Source organism: Vipera ursinii (genome assembly GCF_947247035.1).
Source record: "Vipera ursinii genome assembly, chromosome: 4".
Taxonomy (NCBI): Eukaryota; Metazoa; Chordata; class Lepidosauria; order Squamata; family Viperidae; genus Vipera; species Vipera ursinii.
This window is the reverse complement of record NC_139514.1, coordinates 66,679,754-66,702,156: the sequence shown is the minus strand read 5'-3', so window position 1 is coordinate 66,702,156 and position 22,403 is coordinate 66,679,754. Positions and strand designations below refer to the sequence as shown.

The following is a 22,403-nucleotide window of genomic DNA, read 5'->3' as shown; positions in this document are numbered from 1 at the left end:
CAGCTCTCACAATAGGCAAAAGGTTTACTTGCTATTCCAGGTTTAGCCACAAGATGTCACCAATAGCATATAGAATAAGTTGTGAAGTTCTTTTTTTCCCAAATTAATATAAAGCTTTAGTATAATTAGTCCATTCTTTTTCCTTAAGTCACATCTTAAACAGAAAATAGGGTAATAGATCCCCACCAAAAATAGGAGCTTTTTAATAAGTAGAAATAAGATTGCTTAATTTCTTTGCTTCATCAATTGGGGGTTTTTTTCTTCGACACTTTAAGGCTTGAAATGTTATTCCCCAAGTATACAAATGTGGTTTTTTCAAAAAAGGGGGAGGAAATTTTCAGAAAAGTCCCACAGGAAGGCAGATAGGGGGATTAGAAAGGTAAGGTCTCACCCAGGTCCTCCAGATTGCTTTGTTGTGCTAAATTGTGCTTTTGGCATTCGGCAGGGAACGGCTTAATGATCGGCCTCTTCTTTGGGCCAAAGGAGCTGCTCTGGATTCAAGTGGAGGGCTGCCACCCTTCCGCAATCACAGGGAGGGCCTCCTTGCGGTGGTCACCCCTCCAGCGTGACTTTAGACCCTTTTCAGGGTCCTCCAATGAAGAAGGATCGGATGGCAGGGAGAAAGCTCTTCCTGCACGTCCGAAAGCGCCGTGCACGCAAACCGGAAGCCCCTCGGTTTTCTTTAGGAAGATGATGATGATGATGATAACTTTATTGTCACTTTGAATGTACACCAATCGGCATACATCAAAATGAAATTTTGTTGCATACAGCTCTCAAAGGGTCACCACCTCCGATATATACTCCTTGTTCGTGGCCCGCTCAAATTTCACATTGTCCATTTTAGTCTCTAGGGAGTGAACGATGGCACACAGGACAGATGGAAATGGGGCTCCATGTGGATGTTTTATTACCAGACTAGATAACATCATCAGTGCTCTGATATGGAGGAATGAGGTTTGTTGGCTATTTTTACTCAACAGCTTGTCCTTGTATGGGCTTGGGCATATAATATGCTGATTTGTGATCCTGGTTTTTTCTTTCAATGACATGCTGTTATCTGGCAGTGAATTAATATAAGGTGCTGTTTTCTGCTAATCTAAAATTTATTAGCAGCTATTTGGTAAAGAAGTGTGTGGTCTGGGCTGCTTGACCCTTTCTTTGACTTTTACATATTTCTTTTGAATGGTTACTAAATGGGATTTATTCCTATTTGTCTTCTGATTACTAACATGTCACAGTGCTGAGGTTATAGACCCATAGCCTTACTTTCTTTTACCCAGATAGTTCACAGTTGAAACTGTGACTGAACTTGTCTACATGCTGTGAAATCAATGCTTTTTCATCATACCAGTTTCTGATTCTATGGTTAGTCATCAGCCAGCAAGAAAAATAATCCATTCATTATCTCATTTTCCACAAATGGATGAACCTTTTTTCAACTCCCTCTGAACTGGAGATATCAGTTATCAAATGGAAGTGAATTACACAGTTTTACCAATTATACCTTTCTTTTATCTCTTTTCAAAATTGTTGAGACCAGGAAGAACATCTCTCTCTATTCCTATTTCCCATACCATACATAAATATATTGTATAATTTAAGGCCTTTAACGTAAAAAACCTGCACATGCTATACTTTTCCCATATAGGGAAGCTATACTATGTACATCTTTTTACTCATTTTGGTGTACCCTTTTTGTTAATGTAGGTATAAAAAGTTTGAACTATTCAAAGAATAGTAGATCATAGCAATTCCAAGGAAAGGGAGGTACCTTAGCTTCAAGATGGTAGGATCAAAACACACCAAATAGACCCTTTCCTTCCCTTCCGCTTTCCCCTCTATTACTATACTATCCCAGAATTCTGGCTCTAATCCTTCTTGTGGGGTTAGAATGATTTGTGAACAGCTAACCACAAATCACTATATACAGGAAGTGTCCCACTGTCATGGCATTAGAACTAAGACTTCTTCACAAGTGCTTCCTTTCAGCTGGCTACAGCTTCAGCTTCATTTATAGTGATTCCCACATGGAGAGATACCCATCAGGTCTGCAGCAGAGACATGAAAACTGACTGGTTCAAGGAGCTCTGGATGTTCACTGAATGTTAAATTGGAGTGTGTGCCTGTCATCAGGCATTTTAATCATTGTGTGATTATAAGGAAAATAATATTAATTCTTTCTGCCTTTCCCAATGTTGATGTCTCTCAATATGTTTTGGCTGTACTCCCTTATCTCCAGATAATTTGAATATACTGTAAACAAATTTACTGGTGGTGATGTTGGGGAAGATGGAGCCAATACATCTTAGTTTATTCTGTTTCTTCTGTTAAATAAGTTTTCTGTCTACTTAACCAGTTGACAGCTTACACTGTACATATACAAATACCTCAAATCAACAAAACAACGAGGTTTCTTTTCTGTTTAACTGTGAAGCCTAAAAATGTGTTTTATACTTAACATTGCATATACCTAAGAATTTAAGAAGTGTTAAAAGGACAGGTGCCAAGAAGAAAAAATGAAAAGAAGAAAGTGCCACAAAAGACCTATTAGAAACAAACTTCCATAAATGCGTACCCCAGATGAAAATATCCTAACTTTGGATTTTTACTTATGGGCAGGCTGAAACAAGTTTAAAAATCTTTGTCCTAAATAAATGAAAGGAATTCAATAGAATCTTTTTTATAAACATCTTTTTCCAGTATATCTGTATTGCAAACAGAAAACAATTGTATCCCACATACCATACAAGGTAGATGTTAACTTTAAAGCGTGGATACATACCATTTGGTAAAATTACTAACACTGCTTATCAGATTGGTTGTGGGATCATGTTCAATTCTTCAATTTACTAGTAACATTAAGGATCAAGGAGAAGAATTTCCATTGTAAATAAAAATATTTTGGTTTAATCTAAGAGTACTGGAAGAGACAACTGATGTATAGTTAAAACAGGTTCTTTTTCATATAAGTTGTGACTGTTACCCTAAGAGCACTGCTGGCAAAGACTCTGGCAAAGACTGTGCTGGCTATTCTAAGAGCACAAAGAATTAAAACAGAGCAATCTTTAGAACGCTCAAGAAATGTTTACTTCAAAACCAGGACAGAGAAGCACATGCACAGCAACATTTATAAAAGTAAAGCGGAGTAAAAGAGTGGTACATACTTTGCCCATCATACTACCACTATGGTATTCTGGAGGTAGCTGCAGTTGAAGCAAAGATTTATGGTTGGTAGCCTATTCCAAATTGTAATGGAGGAAGACAAGGATTCAGATTTTAAAAAGAAGACACATGGAAAAGAAAAGAATTGTTAAGGAAAAAAGGAAAACAGCAAAGTATTGATGTATATGTGTCAGTATGCTTGCCATGTAGTACATGTACAATACAAAGATTAATGGAATGTATAATTGCAAACTTTCCATAGGAAGCAACAATATTAATTGGATAATAATTACACTTAATTTTTCTCACTCATCCAGGTCATGGTGGTCCCAAAGGTACTTTTCAAAAGGTAATTGCACTTTCTTGTTTCTATCAGTTTCTTCTATTTATCAGTTTGTTCCTGAACTGAAGAATCTTCCGGGATGAGAAGCAAAACATTTTCAAGGAAAATACCCAAGAAAGTCCAGTTGCCTTTTGAAAAGCACATTTGAATCATGCTGGGATAATTCTTTAGGCTGAGTATTTTAATAATTTTATAAAAAATAATTTGGAATGTGCATACACCAATTTCTGATAGAAATTGGCAGTCAGACTTCAAGGATCTTCAAGCTTCAAAAATGGGCACAGAATATTGCAACCCTTCATTAAATGCAAGGCCAGGTCTGGTTTGGAAAAATAAATTCCAGGACATAAGAGGTTGTTGATAAGTCAAACTTTCTTTAGGACTGTAAATTAGTAACCTTTCATTTTAAATGTTTATTTTATAGGAATAAAGGAGAATGACATTTCATTTTAATATTAAATTAGTCTTTTAAAAACAATAGTAATGAACCTTGAATTTTAAGTAAAATAATTAGTAACCTTTCATTTTAAATGTTTATTTTATAGGAATAAAGGAGAATAACATTTCATTTTAATATTAAATTAGTCTTTTAAAAACAATAGTAATGAACCTTGAATTTTAAGTAAAATAAAGCTTGATTTCATAGCAGTGTGTTCATTCAAAACATATGTGAAACTACAGGTTTTTCCAATTTAGTTTAACTGAAGTCCAAAGGCCATATCCCAATGTAGAAACATTAACAGTTTATATAATTTCAGTTCTCAGATGAATATACGCATTCTTTCTTCCCTAAAAAATTAATCTTATAATTTCAACACTTTAAAGGGGAGGAAATGTCAATTTATTATTTTTAATAATAAACATATAAAGAAAATATATTTACTGCAGTTCATAAATCTTTTTGTATTTTAAAACTTTTTAAATATAAAACAAACTAAGAGCAAGCATGGACACTCACAACACAAGACTACCATATAATAAAAAAGTCATCCCTCATTAGATTATGAAAATTAGTATTACTTTCTCCAAAGCCGGCATCTTATCATGGAAATTTTAGCACTTTCCTTTAACTGAATGTCCAATTCTCCGTTCTTCTTTTGATTCACTATAGAATTGCAATCATTTTTACTACATGACAACTGCATATATCTGCCAATTTAACACAGTCAGATGCACATACCTGAATAAAAATTTCAATTGTCATAACTACGGTATATAGATAAAGCTAATATATCAAGTTCCACATGCATAATTAAGAGTGCACTATCTCAGCAAATTTATTTGACACTGACCATGCCATTTACTAATAAAAGCTGCTGTCCTGGGAATCCTTAAGGAAAAAACACTAAACATTACTCCCCTGGAAAAGGAAATTATTCAGAGTTCTCTGGGAAGAGAGCTGAAGAGAACTCTTTCCAGCCAGATTAGTATTGCTTTTACTGTAATATTGTGGTAACACCACCAATATATTGTAGTATACTATAAGATTTATATGTGGGTTTTTTTTACATTTATCAAGCCATCAATCATTGTCTTCTTCCCAGCAACCAATCCTACATATTATTTAAATTTAGAATAACCATCTAGAAGAAAAAGGGCATCTAGAACAAGAATTTATGCAGAGATTTCTGGGTTTCTGATATTGCCATGCTGAGAATTACACAGTCTTCAATCCATATTTTTGTGAATCACACCCACCTAATTTATTCTATCCTTGCTATTTTACTCTACATTTCCTACTTGGACATTGCAGCAATAGAAATGAGAACTAATATGATTTATTTATTTATTTATTCATTTATTTATTTAACTAGTTAATTTATACTTTGCTGGAGTTAATTTATACGTTGCTGGAGAAAATCTAGCTAGTGAATTTAATATAAAGATGGAGATTCTTCTTCATTTGCATCCACAAATGCAATATAGCAAAAAACGACTAAAAACAAGCAGAGGTTGCTTTGATAGTGGCATCTGGCACTAGTATAGGTGCAAAAGTGCAGAATCAAGATTGCTGTTTTAGATTTTGGTACTGGGGTAAGAGAATCTTCTTCACTACTACCCCATCTGCCCTTAAATTAGCTTTGTGAACCTAGGGCCTTAGGGTAGGGTGGTTGTCAGGCTTTTCTGCATTAGATGTTGAATTTGTCAACTCAAGAGGTTTTATCATTCCATTTGGATGACCATCATTCTTTTCTAATACTATGATGTTTCTTGCTTTTATAATTTGTAAAATGCCCAGTGTCAGGCAGCTCAAGAAAAAAATGCCGGAATGAATGAATGGATGGATGGGTGCTGCATATTTTTTCTTCATTGTATTAAAAGATACCTAAATTATTGTTATTTTTCCTTGTTCCTTTTACTGCTTATTTGTTTGAAGAAAACAGGTAAACAGGCAGCACCATCAGCAAACAGAAGGAGTAGGCCCACAAACATCCAAAATGTGTCAATGGATGCTTAATTTATTTAAGAAAAACCTAGTGGAGAACATTCTTCAGCACATATTTGAATTCACAGTTCTCATGCTTAGAGTTCTCTCAAATTGGCTGTTCTTTAGTATTCCCAATGTACATAAAAAAAGTGCTTGTATACTTACTGTGTTTTTCTGAGATACCATGTCCTGAAAAACAAAACAGGCAATCTTAAATAAATATAACAAGTAGCACAATTAAAAAACAACGATGCTGTTGGTTTGAACACTGAAAAGATTTAAATATGTGAATTTTACTATTTGATAAAAGTAATATATGGCGGTATTACTGTAAAGTCCCAAAAGACTGAAAAAAGGACATAGTAGAATGAAACAGATTTTGAAGATTATAATTTATTTATTAATTTAATTTATATGGCCATCCACTCACAGGAAGTGATGCTGGGCAGCATACAACAAATGCAATTTCATTTTAACGAGAGATATTCCTTTCAAATTTCACCAAACCTCTTCCAAATTCACTGAATTAGCACTACATAAACCAACAAATGCCGGGATTTTTATTGGAAGATATTCTTTATACTTTCTTTGGGAGAAAAGTTAATTTATTTATTTATTTATTTAATTAATTAAATTTTTATACCGCCCTATTCCCGAAGGACTCAGGGCGGTTTACAGGGCAGAATAAAGTATAATATAAAAATAGTATAAATTAAAATAGATTAAATTACATAAGCCCAACAATTAAAACAATATTAAAAGCTAAAACCCCTTCAGTCCAGGCCAACTGTGGAAGTAGGTTTTGATGTAAAAACTAACTTTCTATATAAAAAGTAAGTCTGATGCATACATAATTTAATTCCAATTGGAAATCATTCTTACACTGTAGTGTTATATACAGTTTTGGCCATGTCTGAGATTTGGGCTTTTTTGCCATACAAAATAATCTTGAGTTATAATTCAGTTCTAATTTTTAATATTAATTTAATGTGGTTTTACTGTTCATAATTTATTACTGATATGTATTGAATTATCCAAGTATATTCAATGCAAAATTCAATAACGCTAACTAAATGTACCTAATTTTTTGTTTTACTATACATTTTAATTTTTTAAAAGGTATTTTTAAAAAGTCACAGCTATATTTATTGCAATTGATTATAGTACCATATTTTTAAATCTTTCTAATGTAATAACAGAATAAAAGCATACCTTCAGTGACTGAGCCGTATCAGCATCCGTATCATGGTAAAGTATAACATTATTGGCCATGTCAAAGCTTTCACGTACCCCAAGGTGGTAGAAGAGGGAGGGTTGTCTGGAAAAATCACTCATATCCACTACTGCAACATCTATAATAAGAACATGGGAATAAAACTTGGGAAAAATTGTACGGAGTTATTTCTAAAGTTCTGCTTCTGAGACTAAAACAATTTGTCAGACAGAGTTCCCACATCTGGTACTGCCCTTTTGGCAAAAAAAAAAAAAAAAGATTAAAATGAAAACATGAAATAATTTCTGCACAAACTCCTGGACCTACGTAATGTAAACTTGTATGGCCAAAGATTTCAGACTTCGGAAATAAATCAGTCTTGCAAGTGATAAATAAAATAAAAGTTTATTTAAAAAGAGAAAGCAAAACTCATATTGGTTTGTAAATATTTGACAAAACTCCCTCCTCCCTAGCCCCAGCCTGATTGGTAAATGTTTTTCCACAGCTGGTGACGTATGGAGAAGCTAGAGAAACAGTTCTAGAAATCACCATCCTCTACCTTAAGAATCCCTGTACACCACAGTACTATGAAGCCACAACAAATAAGTTTCCCTGTGAATGAAGATAGAAGAGGAGCTGGCAGTGGGGCCAGTAAATTGTATGAAAGTATTTTTGTACTAGGTCATGGATTAATACATAGTATATCAAATTAGCAATGCTGAAGAACCCTAAATTTGGATATACCCCACTGCTTTAAATCCCAAAGGTGCTTTTTCAAAAGGCAACTGGACTTTGGCATTTCCATGAATATGGCCGACTGAATACATGCTCAGGGAGGAATCCCTGAAGCGGGGTGGGGAGGTGCTGTAGCCTGTTTGTGGTTGAAGCCACCATTTTGAAATTTACCCTTCAAACTGACAGTAAGTTGTGCTTTTCATTTCTTAATCACCTGCAAGGACGATTAATATTTTTTAAGTCAAGATAAAAGAGGCTCTCTTTAGTCACAGCCTACGACGTCTTTTTGAAAGACCTGTGCCATTTTAGGGATTAGTGTTAAATAACAAGAAAGAAAGCTGCTAAGGCAAGCCAAAATAAGGAAGAGCCCCCCCCCAAAGCTGACAGAGAATCATAAACAAAATTTGATAAGTGTGATTTTAGTTTATTATCTTGGTAACTTGCAGCTTGGTCTTCTTTGCTGTGGGTAGCTAAATGCACGGCTTTTTTTCTCATAGAACGCTCAGAACGGAGTTCCAGCACCTTTTTTTGGATGGAACCTTGTAGGATAGGCAAGGCGGGTTGTATGACATGTGTGAGTTCTGGCATCTTTTTCTTTTACAAAAAAAGCACTGGCTAAATGTCAACGCTGCTAACATTGAATGTTACTGCTTGACAAGAGATGAAGAAGTAGCTATTTCATATGTTAAACTTGTGTATTGCTTTAAGACATTTAGTTTAAGGTTGGGAGGGGGGAGAGTAGGATTGCACCTTTCAAGGCCGTCTCTAAGAAGATAAGATCTTGGCAGGTTTTCTAACTGAAGGGAAACTGATTCTTTAAATTAATTGGAGAATATGATTAATGACAAAATTAGAAAGGTGGAGAATTGTGTTTTAATATATTGTGCAAGGGGCGGGGATTTCAGATTCCAGCTTCCTTCCAGCAAGCATTTGCTGGTATATTAGGCTAATAAAGGACTTTTAAGGTAAACAATGCCTCAGAGTCACTTGAAAAGCCCATAAGTCGGAAACTTGACACTAAAATTTTCTAATACTTTTCAAACAGGGAGTCAAGATGGAGGAGCAAATTATTAGAGATACATTTGAAAGGTCTTTAAATAAAATCTACCAATTTGTTGACCAGCTGTGCTCCAAGGATGATTTAGAAAAACCTCTCAAATTACTCTAGAGATGCAAACAAGTGCAGAAAGTTACTAAACTACTGAAGCAATTTCACAAGTAGCTGAAAATGCAGAGGAGTTCATTGCAAATTTGGAATACAAACCTGGAATTAACTTTTATCATGTGGTTTAAATATAAAACTCTCAACACAACTGAAAGAAGAGGGTCAAGAAAAGTGGCTAGTTTTTTTTTATTGAAAAGTTTTAACATACATTTTATCTTTAACAGTCCCCCCTCCCCCTCCCCTCTCCCTCCCTCCCCACCCCTCTCCCCCTCCCCCCCCACTTCCCAGAGCTAAGTACAAGGTATAAAAACAAAAAAAAAACAATCATAAGCATCCATATGCTAACCACCATAAAAGAAAAGTGGCTAGTTTTAAAAAGACAAATTTGGGAGTTTTCTTCAAGGACATTTACAAGGTTGAGAAATCCATGATAAAAAGGGAGGCTTATAACTAACTAGATAAGTTTCCCAGAGAAGAAGATTCTACCCCATGAAGACAAGCTGGAAGGAATGACTTAAACTTAAAAGAGTTAATTGGATCTAGGATGGATTTTTCTTGATTTGATATTTGTATTGGAAAGAAAGTCTTAATCCAAAATTTGAAAATGTAATTTTTTATGTAAAATGCTTAAGTAATTTTGAAAGTATGCAAAATGTTACTGAAAATGTATTTGAGAGTTCTTGTGTTAAGAGAAAGTTAAAGAAAACAATGTAGCAGTTTAAAGAAAACTGTGTTTTTAAAAGGATGTTTATAAAATGGGGAAAAATATTATTCTATAAGGATAGTGTCAACCTCTGGCTGAAAAGCCCAACTAAGGAAAACACCAGAGTCATTAATTACTCTAATGTGACCTTTACTGAGCAGAATCATTATGGCAGGTTCAAAGTGAAAGCTAGCTCTGACAAAATGGTGGGAAGCAGTTAATTAAAAGAACAAATCTCCTGCTGTCTCCTCTGACAGTTCAGGTCACATTATCTAATAGATCTCCAGGTAATTATTATGAGAAGACACTTTATTTCATCAAAACAAATCTTTGGCTCTCACGGTGATAACACCTGTGGATTCAAAGGATTCAAAGTTCACCCCATCTCCCTCCCTGCATCTGTTGGCAAGCTAGAAGCACGCAGCAGTCCTAAAGGCAGTAGGGTTTATAGCTTGACAGATAATCTGGAGGGTGGGAGCTAAATTCAATACTGAAGTTCAAAGCCTGTATGTTAAGAAGTTAAAGAAAAAGATGTATTAGAAAGTTTTGATTCTAGAAAAGTGTTTAAAGAAAATTTAGCATACTTAAAAAAAGGGCGGTGGAAAAAGAATCCGAAAGAATACAGTGAACCTTGTTAAAAAGAATAGTTTACAAAGATTATTTGTGTGTGTGTGTGTATGTGTGTATACACATATATACATACACACACATAAAGTGAATTTGTTTTTGTTTATACAGTTTTAATTACCAATATACATTGGAATAAGTAAATATGATTAAGAAAATGCCACAGGCATCCCCAAGAGAAGGCAAATTTAAACCAAATAAGGTTTTACTGTGATCTTTATTAATTCATTATAGTTGAGTAATATAATTTGCTTTATTTTAAAACCTAAAAAAATGTGGATTAAAGATTATTTTTACTGATAGTTTCCAACCCATAGTTGCTTTCCTGGCAGCTATAATAAACCTTAAAACAAATTAAAATTAACAAGTTTAAATCAATAAAAACACAAATGAGAAAATACAAATACATAATGTATCTTAAATACTAATTATGTAATACTAATTATATATACATGCAAGGTACACATGTACACAATCATGCACATATTGTAAAAATACAGGTGTTGTTGTTAGCTGCAAAGTTGTGTCCGACCCATCGCGACCCCATGGACAACGTTCCTCCAGGCCTTCCTGTCCTCTACCATCTTCTGGAGTCTGTTTAAGCTCACGCCTACTGCTTCAGTGACTCCATCCAGCCACCTCATTCTCTGTCGTCCCCTTCTTCTATTGCCCTCAATCTTTCCCAGCATTAGGCTCTTCTCCTGCCTTGGATAGTAATCATTCACAATGGTGATGAAAAAGTAACATTACTGCCAATGCCTGCATTTATGATCTTCGCAGCCTATCTCTCAATCCTGCGTTCACCACTGCAATCAGTACATGTTCCTGTGTCTGACTTTTTTTCCTTTTCCTCATCAATTGCAACCTGGAGAGACTACTTAAACAAGTTCTCTCTTCCTGAGCTGTTTTTTATTACAGTGCTTCCCTTAAAACAGGGGTCTCAATCTGCCGGCCCACGGGCTGGATGCATCATAGTCAAACCACGCCCACCCCACTGCCAGCAATGGCAAAAGTCACGATACATCGCCACACATCACGTGATGTTACGAGTTTGACACCACTGCCCTAAAAGTACTAACTGCAAGTTAAGCTCAGCTCTACAACCTTAGTTGATTAGACTCCTATAACAACCTCTCAGCTGCTACCTGCAACTGACAAGATTCTAATCAGTTTCACACTAAAGGCTTTTGTTTGCTTAAGAGTGATTCATGGCTCGCTGTGTGCCTGCTTATTGTGTTGTAATCTCTTCTTCTCCAAAGAATGTAAGTTCAAACATCTCTTTTTCCAAATTATCCCAGCACTGAGGTAAAGGATGGAGAAATGGGGAAAAAGACTCTAAGAGTTGTCCTTTTAACCCATTTCTTTATGAGTTGAAATCTGGAAACCTTCCTTGCTATTTTGGCTCACTTGGAATTTTGGGATCACATCTTTCTAATGCTGGAAAGGAAAGCTGTTGTAAAATCGTAAGCAATCATGGTCATGTGATTTTTCTCTTAGTGGCCATTTTGCTTAATATTCAAGTTGCTGGTCCAAACTGAAGTTCCTAAACAAGGACTACCTCTATAATTACAATTTTCCCATTCACACTATCTATTAACTCAGTAAATTTCTGTTAAATCTAAGGTGGTTCTATCAAGTATATGCTTAGATTTCAGGTTACAGAACTAATAGGAACAATAATACACACAAACATATGCCCACAGTATGGTACTGTGTTACAATTGTACTCAAACACTAGATCTATCATAATTTTCCTGGAACATTCATTACTGGCTAAAAATAACAGAGCAATTTGTTTCCTGTGAATTGTACTACCCTTAAAAATTGTATCTAAACTTATGACCTCTATTTTATAATGATGTTACAATCAATAAAATTATTAGAAGTAGCATGTCAGTCCTTCCTAAGTCAGGAAACAGATTCCTCAAAACTAACTAGAACTCAATTTTATTGAAAAAGTCTGTAGTGATAGAATCCTGAAGGACTATTTTTCCTTCCCTCTCTCTTATACCACAATATATTCAAAATCCTATGATTTAAGTAACTACCAGAATTGGTGTTGAGTGCTCTAAAAAGCAATAAAATAAAATAATAGAGAAATATTTTTAAACAAGGAAAGTAAAATTAGTCGCCTAACCTCTTTTTCATTTTGTTAAAGAAATCTATGTCAGCTCTAATCATTGCAGCAACATTATCTAATTTTCATGTTAAGCTTTTACTAAATAAAAACTGCTAGTATAAAATACATTGTATACTAATATATCAATCAGTTGATTCCTGATACACTGAGAACTGTAAGTTTTTCTTCAACTTACAAAGCCCAAAGATCTCCAATTCCAGTATCATGGCTTTATGGTTATAGCCATGGATGCAAATGAGAAAGGCCTTTTAATTTTCTTTGTAGTGGACTTGCAAAACTTACATCCTACTTTTTTCTCCTGCAGGAGCTGCTTTTCCTTCTCATCTTAACAACTGGAAAACATAAGCAACAAATATTAAGAATGAAACAAAAGTAGAGGTAGAAGAGGAAACTATAGCTAGAAAAATGTTTGCTAGTATCTCACCTCCTGGAGAAGTATGAACCCAAACACACTGAGGCCTGCCTTCACAGCACCCTCTGGATAATGGTACCATAACATTACAGCAAACTGGTTTAGCTACTTTCTGTGTTTAAGATGTCCTGTTCCTTTTCTATCTTCTATTCTACTCAACCATAACACAATATATTAAAGACTCAGCCTATAAAGATAAGAGCCTTGGTGGAGCAGTGGGCTAATGCCTCCTTAAGTAACACCAGCTGCCTGCAATTATTGCAGGTTCGCATCCCACCAGGCTCAAGGTTTAATAATTTAATAATTTAATTTGTATACCACCCTTCTCCCGAAGGACTCAGGGCGGTGAACAGGGCCATACATAATAAAAAGCAGGAATACAAAAATTAAAAAGTGATTAAACCATTATGCCCGTAATAATTAATACATATTAAAAATTAAAACCAATTATAAAAAACCCAATCCCATCCCGTCAGACCAGGCCAGCTTGTTCAAAAAAGAAGGTTTTGAGATCGCGTCAGAAGGAGCGAAGGTCGGGAGCTCGACCGGTAAGCGGTTCCAAAGGTCTGGCGCGCCCACAGAGAACGCTCTCCCCCTGGGGGCCACCAATCGGCATTCTTTGATCGGAGGCACCCTGAGGAGGCCCTCTCTGTGGGAGCGCACTGGACGGAGGGAAGTTGACGCCGGCCGCAGGTGTTGCCATAGGTAATCCGGACCCATGCCATGAAGGGCTTTGTAAGTCATCACTAACACCTTGAACCTCACCTGGAGAGCAACCGGTAGCCAATGCAGCTTGCGGAGCAAAGGTGTAACATGGGAGTATCGGGAAACCTCCAAGACAACTCTCGCGGCTGCATTCTGCACCAGTTGAAGTCTCCGGGTGGACCTCAAGGGCAGCCCCATGTAGAGAGCATTACAGTAGTCTAGACGAGAAGTCACAAGCGCATGAGTGACTGTACGCAAGGCATCCCGGTCTAGATAGGGCCGCAACTGGCGCACCAGGCGGACCTGGGCAAAGGCCCCCCCTAGTCACAGCTCCAATATGCTCTTCCAAAGAGAGCTGTGAATCTAGAAGGACCCCCAAGTTGCGAGCCCTATCCACAGGGGGGTAATAGCTCACCCCCCATGGCCAGAGATGGAATAATTGGAATTTCCCGGGATGCCGGCACGAACAGCCACTCAGTCTTGTCAGGGTTGAGTCAAAGCCTGTTCCTCCCCATCCAGACCCGGACCGCCTCCAGGCAGCGGGACATCACGTCGAGGGCATCACTGGGGTGGTTTGGGCTCAAAATAAAAAGCTGGGTATCATCAGCATATTGATGATACCCAACTCCGAAACCATGAATGATCTCACCCAGCGGCTTCATATAGATGTTGAACAGGAGAGGCGAGAGAACCGATCCCTGAGGAACTCCACAAATGAGAGGTCTCAAGGTCGATCTCTGCCCCCCTGCCAACACCGACTGCGAACGTCCCAGAAGGTAAGAGGAGAACCACTGGAGAACTGTGCCTCCCACTCCTAACCCCCTGAGACGTCGCAGCAGGATACCATGGTCGATGGTATCAAAAGCCGCTGAGAGGTCTAAAAGGACTAGGACAGAGGAGCAACCAATGCCGTCTCTGTGCTGTACCCGGGCCTGAAACCCGATTGGTACGGGTCTGGATAATCAGCTTCATCCAAGAACAAAGGGAGCTGCTGCGCCACCACGCTCTCAACAACCTTCGCCAGAAAGCGAAGGTTGGAGACCAGACGATAGTTGTTTAAAATTGCTGGGTCCAAGGCAGGCTTCTTGAGGAGGGGTCCAAGGCGGCGGGAAAACTAACCTGACTCAAAGAGGCAGTAATCGCTGCCTGGAGCCAGCCTCGTGTCCCATCCCGGGCCGCATAGTCAGCCAGGAGGGGCACGGGTCCAACAAACACGTGGTGGAGCTCAGCTTCCCCATGATCTTGTCCACTTCTTCAGGAGTCACAGGATCGAACTCTTCCCAGATTAAATCGACAATGCCGCCCGTATCCTCAGTTTGAAGGTTGACTCAGCCTTCCATCCTTCTGAGGTAGGTAAACTGAGGACCCAGATTGTTGGGGGCAATAAGCTGACTTTGTAATAATGCCGCTTGGGGGGGGGCGAAAGCCCTAATAAGCAGGCATATACATAGAATGAAGGCTATTACTAAGCACATTTGATTTGTGCTTAGATTGTAAGCCGCCCTGAGTCTTCGGAGAAGGGAGGGATATAAATGGGATTAAAATAAAATAAAATAAATAAACTCTGCTTAATAAGCTTGCAATATTAAAGGTGAATAGGCCTTGTGACTCCAGATTCATAAAGCCAACGTCAGTGTGATCTAGCTTTTCTAATTTGCTCAAACTACCACCTATTAAACCAAATCATTAATTTATTTCACTCATTTAGATCAAAAGATTGGCTATATCATCAGTATAACCAAACGATATCACCTACAAAAATCAGAAAGGGGAGGAAGTCTTTCTTTTACCTGTAATGTATGTTTAACTTATGTCTTGTTATTCTGAACATGCACAATTACGTGCCAATCTTCATTTGATGTCATATAATACATTCTATAAGCCAGGCTACCATTATCTATTTGATTTTCTTCACTTTTTGCATCATTCTTATTTAATTTATTTATTCCACCCATCTCAACAACAGACAAATATTTTTCATATATTTCCCCTAGGAAATAAATTATACTCACATACTCTTTCCAAGAATGTAATGATATCAGTATGAAGACAGATGCAATTTCAGACAGTAACTCTATTCTGAATTCCTACTGCATCAAATAAGACAAACCTACTGACTTTGTCTAGAACCAAGATATTTATCTCTGACCAGGTACTTTTTTCACACTGGAAGGAAACAAGTTAGGGAAAATGTATAGAATTTGGCTTCTGGAATCACCTCCACCTTCTTAATAGCAACTCTACCCTGGGTCAAGGTCAGCAACATTTTAAGCCATTGCCTAACATTCAGAGCGATATTTTCTGGACTTCCACAGCCACTCCAAGACCCAACCTGATTTGGTCTGTGTCTGAACTTATGCTGGCTTCTTCCACTATACTGAATTTGGTCTGTTTCTTTTGAAAGTTGTCATACAGAAAGGCCCTTTACGTAGTTTCTTCTATTGTTCATTGGGTTGGGAAAGAGTAGAAGTCTCCCTCCCATTAATTATGGGCGATTAATTTTCCATTATTTTTCAACAAAATATTCTGCATTCCCAGAAAAATTGATGAGTCCAAATCAGGAAAAGTTACTATTTTAAAGCTAACAAAGTTTTTCCCGTGGTTCTCATATAAGTAGACCATATATATTAAATCAATGTTTTTCTGGCTTTACTGAGGTTCACCATATTGTAGTCTTCCATGGTTTGTTTCAATTGACTTTCTCTATGCTTTTGTCAATCTCCATTTTACAATTTAAAGCTTTTATCTCAAGGTATATTACAACAGTTTTATAAGTGTGGATTTCTAATTCTTCAAGCTGAGCTCCATCTGTATATTTGTTAGTGCTGTATGTATACAGCGCAAGAGTTCAAGTATAAAAATATTTTATGGCATAGTTCCTTTCTCAGTGAAATGACAAAATCAAGTAGCTGACATAACTTTTCCAATTATATAAAGGAGTGTCTTTTCACAGGTTAAAGTCAGCAGGATGAATTGGTGAAAACCAATTACAGATAAGCCAATTCCAAAACAAATATATGAAGGAAAAGTAAATTGGCTTGAGAAAGAAAGGGAGACTGAGAAATATATTTTTTCATTAAGCAGATATGTTCAAAACAGAGATATGAAATTTAAATAACAAAACAGACTATATGAAAAGTGGACATGGTAGTGTGGAAAAACAGCACCCCTTCCAGAGAAAGAAATACTTAGGGAATATTAAAAGGCAGAATATTATATTTCTCCAAAGGATGTTAATGGGAGAAAAGCAGATCCAGTTTTCTTAATAGCCCCAGGTAGAGACCAGCTCTGTAGAAATGCAGATTTGGTGATTCATTCAGGAAGAATGAAGCTTGGAGCTGATGATATTAGAAAGACAAAGACCACTAAAATCTATATCCCCCAACCAAATGCTAAAAACATGACATTTAGGACATAATAGGATTAACCCACCACCATCAGATTACCAAAAGGACATGCTCAAAAGCTCAGGTCAAAGTTCATGCCACAGGAAAAGAAAACAACCTCAAACACAAAGCCCAAGAAGTTATAAAAACCCACCACTCCCAGCTACGTGTGGTCAGCTTTCCCAGAGACACATTTCTGTCTGGCTCTGCTCTTCTATAAACTATAACCTTCTTTCTAAAGCAGTCTCCATTTTCTTTATTCCTGGCTTGGACTGGACCCTGATGAAGATTTTTCTTTCAACAGTAGAATTAAGGAAGATTTGCAGAGATTGAAAGATGCAGTTAATGGTTCTAGAATAAATCAAATTTCATTATTATTGTAGGAAGAATCCAGAGAAAGAAATATTTGGGGAAATATTAAAAAGGCAGAATATATTTCCCCAAAGGAATAATGGGAGAAGATCTTTTAAAAAAGACAGAAACCAGCCCCCAGAAATCAGCCCACTGCAGAAACCAGTTTTTAGAAATGCAAATTCAATAATCCATTCAGGAAGGTTGGAGCCAGGAAGCTAGAAATTAGGAAAACAGACACCTAAAATCTACATATCCCCACCCAAATTCTAAGGACAGAAGACATTAACCCACCAATACCAAAAGGGCACAGACTCAGGTCAAAGTACATGACAAAGGAAATAAAAAGCCTCAAATAAATAAATAAATAAATAATAAATAGGAACAGGAAACAACTTCACGAGCCCCAGAAGGTATAAAAGCCCACCACTCTGCTCCATGTGGTCAGTTGTTTTTTCAGAGCCCTCTTTCTATCTGGCTCTCCTCTTCAATAAACTACAACAGGGGTGTCAAACTCAATTTCATTGAGGGCCGCATCAGCATGGCGGTTGCCCTCAGGGGGCCGGGTGGGTGTGGCCAGGGTGGGCGTGGCCTACTGGGTGGGCATGGCTAGAGTGCGTATGGCCTACTGGGTGGGCGTGGCCAGCTCTACATCGTTCGCATCAAGGGTGCCTATGGGGGCCTGGGCAGGAGTGGGACAGATCTGAGGGTCCCTGGCAGAAGGAGGGTCTCTGGGCCAGGGCCAAGGCAGTGGGGGCCATTCCCTCACTCTTTCCAGGATGGCTTCGCGGGCCACATGAAACCACTTTGCGGGCTGGATCCGGCCCCCGGGCCTTGTGTTTGACATGTCTGAACTACAACCTTCTTTCTAAAGCTGTCTCCACGTTATTTATTCCCAGCTTGGACTGGACCCTGATGAAGATTTTTCTTTCAACATTCTTTTCTCATACTTTCTTTTTTTATTTCTTACACTTTGCTGACCCAAAAGGGAATACTGTGATATATATGTAGACTTGCATTATTTTGGATAATGTAACGTGTTCTTTTGCTACATACTTAGAAATATGAAGTGATTCCAATTACACACTGCATTTTAGCTGTCATTACACAAATCAAGTAGCATGTTATTAAGAACCAAATGGCTATCTGAGATGGGATTAGAACCTGCCTTTCCCATTATTGACCTTGTCTGGCCTCCAAAACTAAACAAAGACAGATTTAATAAATTCTTTGACAGAATACCAGATATGTAAACTAGACTGGGAAATCAGAAAACATCTTCAAAGGTAACAGAAAAGTCCTTCTGTACTGATGACAAGAAAACTCCATCAATTGGTCCATGAAATCACCAGGAATTCAGCTCAACTCAAACAAAACTTATTTTTCCCCTCCATATAAAGCCAATTCCCTTTCTTCCTTTGAGCAAGATTCACATACAATATTGCAAATTATGTAGTGTGCTTATTTCTGGCATTGTGTGTTGAACAATCATAGATAACTACTCTTACGGCTTGGCACAGGTATTCCCAAATATTCTTCAAGTTCACATGCCTTCTAACCCAGGCCAATATATAATAGCTGCCTTCTTCACTACTATCAAGCTGCCTTCAGAGAAGGCATTTAAAGCAGAAAGGGGTAATCAGAGAACAGACATTCTTCTTTAGCTCCTTAGTTTGACTTTGTAAAAAAAAATGTTAGGACCATGGTAAGGTAACTATGCACATGCCCAGGGTACCAACACTCCAACTCTATTGCAAGTAGCACACTTCTGGGAATTCTAAAGATCGCATTATTACCTACTAGCTTACTTTCTAGTGAGTCCCTAAATAGGCAGTTCAGAGATAATGTAAACTAAGGACAAAGTAGCCCATGTGATTTGCTTATGGCTGAGAGAACTGCAAACTGAGAACCATGGCTAGAGAATGCTTTTATTTTAGAAACCAAGATCTAGGCCAGGGGTCAGCAACCTGAAACAGTGAAAGAGCCACTCAGAACCGGTTCCCTCACAAAAGGAAAAACTGGGAGCCGCAAAAAAATGTGTGCGCATGTGCGTACATGCACACATGTGCAGAACAGGGTTTGACTGAAGAGTGGAGCCAAGGCGAGATATGCACCTACCCTGCATATTTGAATTGATTGGTTGAACTTTTTTAGTCCCACTTTTTTTTTTTGGACAGCACATGGCAGAAGACTGGGAGCCGCAGGAGATGGCTGAAAGAGCCGCATGTGGCTCCAGAGCCGCGGGATGCAGACCTGTGATCTAGGCTGAAAAACCCTTGAGGACTCCTCAAAGGCATCAAAAAATCAGTAGGTTTAGTATTTGTTGGTGGGGCGGGTGTATGTGTTGCTGTGCAGAATGGCAAATTAACCTTATGTTGAAGGAAAAATCTTCCATCAGGGTCCAGTCCAAGCCGGCAATAAACAACACGTTGACTGCTACATGTAGTAGGGAGTGGGTTTTTATACTTTCTTAGGCTTTTGTTTGGAGTTGTTCCTGTGGCATGAACTTTGACCTGAGTATGAGAGTGCCTTTCTGGTATTCTGATGGTGGTGGGTTAATCCTATCCTGCTTCCCTGAGGCTGTGGCTGATGACTGTTGGATTTTTTTGGTGTGAGGGATTCTTGATTCTAGGGATCTTTATCTTTCTAATCCCAGCTTCCTGACTCCAATCTTTCTGACAACATTATCACATCTGCATTTCTGCAGACCTGGTTTCTGTTTGGGGCAGAGAGACTTGGGGCTGTGGGGTTGGTTTCTGCCTTTAAAATCATTCGGGGAAATATATTCTGCATTTGGGGAAATATATTCTGCTTTTTTAATATTTCCCAAAATATTTCTTTCTCTGGATTCTTCCCACACTTACATGCAATAATTGTGCGCGCGGAAGGGGGGGAGGGGGGAATGGACTTTTATTTACAGATATTTAATGTTGAGAAAAGCTACACCTTGCACGTTTGTTTTTCTCCGGAGCTATTACTCTTGACACAACTCCACGCTTAGGTCAATCTGTGGTTCATAAATGATTAGGTAATCTCTGGATTACTGATCAGGGCTAAAAGTACTGTAAATTAATCCCAGGGGGAAAAAAAATTCTGTCCGCAGTTGCCTTATTTCGTGGCGGTCAGCAGACTCGGAAACGCGATTTGCTGCTTCCTATGGTAGCTCGTCCCACCTCCGAGTCTAAGATAAGAGTCAAGTCCGACCGACGTGCCTGTTATCATAGACCAGGGGTCGGCAACCTTGGCTCTTTTATGACTCGCGGACTTCAACTCCCAGAATTCCCGAGCCAGCATAGCTGGCTCGGGAATTCTGGGAGTTGAAGTCCGCGAGTCATAAAAGAGCCAAGGTTGCCGACCCCTGTCATAGACAGAAAGACGCGCGGCTAGGCAAGGCGTGGAGCCGGAACGCCCTTGGGGCGTCTGGAAGCTGTACCCGGGACGCCTTTCTCCTCTCCCCGTCGCCAGCTACTCACCCGCGTCATAGAAGACGTCCAGCACGGCCGTTTCGCCGAAGTCCAGCTCTCCGAAGTTGACGGTGATCAGCTGAGCTCCGGCGGCCTCACAAGCTCGCACCAAGCACAGCAACGCCCCAGCTTCGGGACTCCGCGTCCCGGAGCTTCCTTTCGGATTCTCGTTGACCACATAGACAGCTCGGAGCGATCGCGGGCGCATGAGGGGGCCGTTGCTCGCCTCGCCGCCACCAACGATCCCCGGGGTCCCTTCGGAAGCCGCAAGTGGTTCGGTGCCGCTCGGAGGGCTGATCTGCTCGGCGTCCCCGCTAAGTCCCGGCTGCTCGCTGCTGCTCACGTGGTTTTCCATGGGTCTCGGTAGCCGGTACTCCATGGATCAGGGCGCAAGGCGGGATGGCGAACCCCGCGCGCCCGCCTGTCTGCCTCGAGTTCTCTTCTCAGGCTGCAGGGCGCCAAGCGAGTGGGGCGGCCGAGCCAGGCAAGAAGCAACTTTTCCGGCGGCAGCACCTGTCTCGCCCTCCTCCGTTCAGCCTCTCTCATACGAACAGTGACAGGCGCCGGCGGTTGATTGATGCCCGGCTGAGTTTGAGGGGTTTAAAAGAGGCGGAGTACGGCCGGAGTTAAGATGGGGGTGTGTGTGGAGAGCGCAAAGTCGCTTTGGCTCCTCCTAGGATCTAGGAGGAACGCCTGCCTTTCCCACACATTCTGTGCAGTACGTTGTTCTCAACCTTTTAGCGTCATAAAAAGTTGTTTTCGTTAGGCCCGTTTCAGTTATTCTAGGGTCTGTACACTGGAATGGCTAGAGGGGTGCCCCTCGCGATGAAATAGTGTATAATACGGTCATTAATTATTTTTTTTAAAAAAATAGATTTGATTAGGGGAACTCTTTGCTTTCAAACTGGCTGACTACTAAAACCGGTAATTTCAAAATAGGAAGTTGCAGTAGGTTTCGGATACAAACTGGAGCTGCAAAAAGATGACTCTGCAAAGACAAAGTAATTTAACTCCGTTGGGGCCCCGATTCCTGATTTTTTGGCCCTATTCAGAAAAATTCAAAAATGCATCCCCAAACCATAATCAACTGTAACTAGAGTAACAACTGTATTTTATAGAACTATGAGAAATACTTTTCAAAGGCAGCTAAGAAAATCTTATGCAAATTCTCTTTAATACATCCATTAGCTTCCATTAGAGCTTCAGATATAAATGTGAATATTAAATATAAAACATTATTTTAATGGTACTTTACAGAACATTCAACACAGTTTATTTAACATTTGGAATCTATTAAGGGAGGTATAAGCACGTTTTTTTTCCAATTCTTTGTTTTTGCTTTAATCTCACTGTGATAAAAGAGTAGATTGTTGCACTGGTTATAATATTAAATATTTAATTGGATCTGTTAGGTTTGGAGATGAAGCCGTATGGTTTGCTAGCTAAAATTATGTGAAAGCCAACTTTAAAAATACTGCATCCTTTCCCAAAAAGAAAAGTAGCAGATCTGGTTTATTTGACCAAAAGTGACATAATTTTTTCTAAATTAAAAGTCTTGCTACTTCT

At 38.7% G+C, this 22,403-nt stretch overlaps 1 protein-coding gene across 1 annotated transcript in view; it reads right to left on the bottom strand.

The window, feature by feature from the left end:
- Nucleotides 1-21,365, bottom strand: part of MAP3K15 (mitogen-activated protein kinase kinase kinase 15) — an 89,981-nt gene extending 68,616 nt beyond the window's left edge. Inside the window, exons 1-3 of the mRNA XM_083362918.1 lie at nucleotides 20,847-21,365; nucleotides 7,149-7,288; nucleotides 6,102-6,125 (exon numbers count right to left, since the gene is read on the bottom strand). Of these exons, the coding sequence (XP_083219044.1) occupies nucleotides 6,102-6,125; nucleotides 7,149-7,288; nucleotides 20,847-21,216 (534 nt within the window). The 5' untranslated portion in view covers nucleotides 21,217-21,365. The remainder of the gene's footprint in view (nucleotides 1-6,101; nucleotides 6,126-7,148; nucleotides 7,289-20,846) is intronic.
- Nucleotides 21,366-22,403: the final 1,038 nt, after the last annotated feature.